This window comes from Elephantulus edwardii, unplaced genomic scaffold (assembly GCF_000299155.1).
Source record: "Elephantulus edwardii isolate Elephantulus edwardi_28Jun2011 unplaced genomic scaffold, EleEdw1.0 scaffold00238, whole genome shotgun sequence".
Lineage (NCBI taxonomy): Eukaryota > Metazoa > Chordata > Mammalia > Macroscelidea > Macroscelididae > Elephantulus > Elephantulus edwardii.
Genome location: NW_006399988.1, coordinates 997,834 through 1,002,511, shown reverse-complemented (window position 1 = coordinate 1,002,511; position 4,678 = coordinate 997,834). Strand labels below are relative to the sequence as shown.

Sequence of the window (4,678 nt, the reverse complement as noted above, 5' to 3'; positions counted from 1 at the left end):
GCGGTGCGGTTGGCGCAGGATAGAGCAGGGTTTAGGGCTGTTGTGCATAGGGTCGCTATGAGTCGGAAACAACTCGACGGCACATAACAACAACATCTTGCAACTAACCGTATTTTTAAAAAGTAGTGCACATATTTGCTTTTTTTGTGGCTAGCTGACATAGAAGCCTGTAATAAAGAGCAAGGGCCTTGTGGGGATGGGCATATCTGTCCTTTACCAACTTCACAGAGGGGAACTATCTCCATCCCCAGCATCAATAACACAAACCCAATTAACAAGAGGTCAGACATGTCCACCATGCTACCATACCTCTTTTTACTCAACACCAATCGCACTGCACTTCTGGTCCAAAATATGATGTGATATAGCTCACAGACAACACAGAACCATATTGGGGAAGTGAAAAAGGCTAAAATACAGATTAGTAACAGAATAGTCAAGACAGTTCCTGATAAGTGCATGCAGGCTTCAGGCAAGTATTCCCCAAGTTTCAGTCCCATCAATATTGGCTTTTTTAAAAAATCAAACAAATAAGTTTTATTGGCATCTAAAAACAAAACCCACGGGTGTCCAACAAAGTTCTCAGTCCTGCCAACATTGGCTCTCACTGCCCCAGCCTAAGTCCCATCACATATCAGTCTCCAGTTCAGCCATAGGTGCTGCTGCTGTAGGAGTAGTCTGGAGTAAGAAGGGTGTACTACATTATCTTGCTTCTTGTTCAATGGCATCAGAAGATCTGTCTCTTGATGCTGGCTGGCTCAATTCAGTGGCAAAAATAGCCAAAATCCCCTTGTAGATAGGCTAAGGCACCCCATTCACATAGTCCCGCTCATCTATATAGTAAAGTCAAACAATGGCTAGGAAAGTCATATTGCAAGATAAACTTCACAAAGCCTCAGTATAACACTTCATCAGCCATAGTAGTTCAGTCACTTGCTCAGAATTCCTCTCCATATCTTTCTGTCTGTGTCCACAAATTCCTGTCCCAGTTCAGGTAGGAGAGGTGGGCAGTACCGGGAAGTGAGGCCTGGTAACCCAGAACCCTCTGGACTTGGCCAGGGCAGCAGTGCATGGCTTGTAGGCAGTACTGGTAAGTATTTTGTCTGCCTGCTGCAGGCTCTGCTCAAGGCTTCATGGGGCTGAGGTCTGTCATCACCTTGTATTCCTGCCCAGAGGCACCCTACACAAGGCAGGACGTGACCCTGGCTGGACCTGCCCTCACAGGCAGATAACTTGCTCTTCTGAGTTCCCTAAGAGTGCCTCCTGTGTTTTCTGAGTAGCCTTTTTTGAACATGGAATAGAGGAAGTTTTTAGTCATATTCTTTGGCCTTGTACAGTCTTTCACTTTGCATACTCCCTAAGAGGGAAGAGATGTAAGGCCACTAATCACTGAGTTCACTCCTGGCATGAAGAGGCCCAGGCTACCTCAGCTGGCACCCACTGCTGTGCTCCTTCCTCTCCCACCAGAACATTGTGTTGATGACCCCTTCTCTTTCAATTCTTCAGGCCCGAGAAGGCTGAGAGGTCAAAAAAGGAAGTCAAGTGAAGGGTTCCTCTGTCTAGAAGGTGAGAGAGAGTTGTCCCCTGAGTCTCCCCAGCCTGGGAGAATCCTAGTTGCCCTCTGCTTTCTCTTTGGAGTGGACCAGGGACGAAACCTTGGTAGTGAGGTGCATATTGTCCTTGATGAAAATTGCTCGCACTTAGCCTTACTCTATAGCACTTTAACAAAGTGATCAGCTGCAGATCTGTCTGATGAAAACATTGTTTGATTTCTCTACTATGGCCTCCATGGGGGCTGATGGTGGATCCAAGTATAATAAAATAAATAACAACATCTATCTTTTCTCCATTGACTAACAGTGTGGTTTTTTCCCCCCACTGCATCCTGCCCAAAATACTCACTGAGAAACATATTGTTTGCAATACTGGCTAAGATAGAACTTCAGTTCTGCATATCCTCCACTCCCTACACAAAGAAACAACAAATCATGTGGCAACAAATTGGTTAGGTCTAAAGACAAAATTTGGCCATAATCCAAAGAAGTGAAGCCTTTTGGAGGAAGAGACACCAATAGGCTTGTATGAGAATCCCACTAGTTCCCTTTATTTGCTTTGGATACTGCTCCTTCCTCCCTAGGTTCAAGCAAAGCCTTCTTCAGATGCAAGACTGGTATTTCTTACATATGTCTTTTTTAAACTATCTTTTCTCCACCTTTCTTTTACAGGTTGGGAGCAGGGTCTCATCCATCCCCAGCCAATTCCTGGTCTTACACCCTTACACTAAACCCCAGGCTTAGGTTTGGATGTTAGCCCACTCAAATTATGAAGGTTAGTCCTCCACCTGGCAGTTTGGGCCAAGGCCTCAGGGTAACAGTGGCCATCTGTGTGGCCGGGGCACCGAGGGAGAAGGGGCTGGTGCAGGAGAGGGTTTAAGTGACCTTAGCAGTCCTGCTGACCTCTTAGCCTTACCCACAACTCTCTAGGTAATATCTTTATTTCTAAATAAGAACATGAGTGAAGTGGAAAAAAGGAAGGCCACATTTATCTATAACCACTACTAGCTGACAGCAGATATTATAACTTACCAGAGATAAAGCTGACTGATATAAATTTCTATGGATATTTGTACCTCTGGTCTATGGCATTCTTATACTCTAAACAGGCTTGCAAATGATTGCACATTTGATAAGTGTATAGATCAGAGATAGGTGTTCTTGTGGAGCTAGTGCCCAGTGCATGGCAGGAGAGTCTGCTCAGTGCCTGGCTGGCTGGGAGGCCCATGGCTGAACCTGCTCATACCACCATTCTTGTCAGTGTGAGAGGACCTCCTGTGTGATGCTTCCCTGCACAGGGGCTCATTTGTCCCGGAGACTTTGTTCACAATCACACTTACATTAAAGTGGAGTCACCTGAGAAGGGAAAGAAAATATTTCTGGACTTCGAACACTGCATCGGATTGCTGACAATTTAGCTGTATACATTTGTCAATAAACACCAAAAATTAAAACTGTGCAGAGTCAGCATACTGGTGCTCCTCTTTGAAGTGGACTGTTCTGCCTTGTTCTCTGGGCTTCATGTGATAACACAGCCTGGTTTGCACATTGGTGAGCACTGTGGATGCTTCATGGGCACATTCTTATGGGAATCCCACTGCTTTCTTATGGAGAGGAGGGAGCACTATAATCAGAGAAGAACATAAATAGAAGGGAACCTAGAACCTAGCTTTCACTGCGGGCCTGGAAGCAAACTGTGTGGTATGGGCTTTCTCTGAGGCGGTATTCTCTAGTATGGATGTACACACATGCTCAGGGGCCCATACAGGTTGGACAACACCTTTTATCTGGAGGTCAAATGGAAATGAGAATGAAAGAGAAGGGCAAACTTACAAAGGTGATGGCTGCCCTGGCAATGGTATGGCCTCCAGGAGCCCAGAGCACAAAGCTGAGGAGGAGGCGCCTGATGAGCTGCTGACATGCAGGTGGCCTGGGGTCCATCTCTCTGTTCTCACCAGCCACGGCCTGCAAATCCTGGCCAGAGAGAGAGCTGCTCCTGAAGAGCTTCATAAGGTGATCCAGGACTGCCTTCACTTCCACCTGGGGGTGAAATTCCAAAGGGTAAGAGAGCCAGGAAAAAGGGTACATATATCTCTAGGATTTATTCAGTAGTGTGAAGAGGGAACTGGGGTCAGTCCCAAGGAAGGAGGCAGAAAGAGGCACACATCTGTGTTCATATACTCCTTCACACAATACTAATTAATGGGTATAATGGAAACTTTTTGACATTTTTTGTTCTTGCTCAGTAATGAACCAGGGCACCAAGCCAGGAATTGATTTTTTTTTTAAGTAAATAAAAAAGAAATGGAAAAAATTCCTCAGCAAAATGTGGTTAGATTTTTACATCGGGGGAAAAAGAACAAATATCTCCTTAACACTAACTGTCTGATCACAATCAAAGTCTGTGCTGGAGACCTCTGCTAACCTAACATCCAGCAAGAATGAGTTTCCTCTCTGCTTTCTGCCCTTTTGGGGGCAACACATACATACCTCGTCCCCATTTTATTTTTGATGCTGGAATAGTCTGTTCATATTTAAAGCTCAAGCAGAGGTCAGAAGGCTATGGAATCCACACAATAATGGTAATTGTTATGGCCTGTGGGCTATTTTTGCCTACAAAAATGCTGAGATGTGTGCTTGCTGTAAGAATATAGCATTTGCACACTCATGCTTATCGTGGCTTTATTCACAATAGCAAAGAGTTGGAAACAACCCAAGTTCCCATCAACAAACGAATGGATAGAGAAACCATGGTATAGTCACACAATGGAAAACTGCTGCATTGCGAAACAAGGAACTCATGAACTATTATATAAAATGGGTGATCCTGGAGGACATTATGCTGAGTGAAATATCTCAGTCACAAAAGGACAAATACTGTATAGTGCCACTGCTGTAAAACAAGAGTGACACCAGGTTGGAGGGAGACTGAGAAAGATGGGATAAATGATATATGCTGCATTGAAACAGATAAGGGAAGGAACTGTTTAAAAGGGATATATGATTAGGTATTGTCATGACAGGAGTCCAGAACGAAGGCTGCACAGTGGAGTGGACCTGGGGGGAGGGATTGTAAAATAATGAAAGAATTTTTCTTTTACTTTTCAAAGAGAAGAGTGAACTGG

General features: G+C 44.6%; 1 protein-coding gene and 1 pseudogene across 1 annotated transcript in view; both read right to left on the bottom strand.

Annotated features, from left to right (window-relative positions):
* Positions 1-299, bottom strand: part of LOC102847684 — a 22,556-nt pseudogene extending 22,257 nt beyond the window's left edge.
* Positions 300-3,072: 2,773 nt separating this feature from the next.
* Positions 3,073-4,678, bottom strand: part of FANCC (Fanconi anemia, complementation group C) — a 388,004-nt gene continuing 386,398 nt past the window's right edge. Inside the window, exons 13-14 of the mRNA XM_006898875.1 lie at positions 3,387-3,593; positions 3,073-3,177 (exon numbers count right to left, since the gene is read on the bottom strand). Of these exons, the coding sequence (XP_006898937.1) occupies positions 3,073-3,177; positions 3,387-3,593 (312 nt within the window). The remainder of the gene's footprint in view (positions 3,178-3,386; positions 3,594-4,678) is intronic.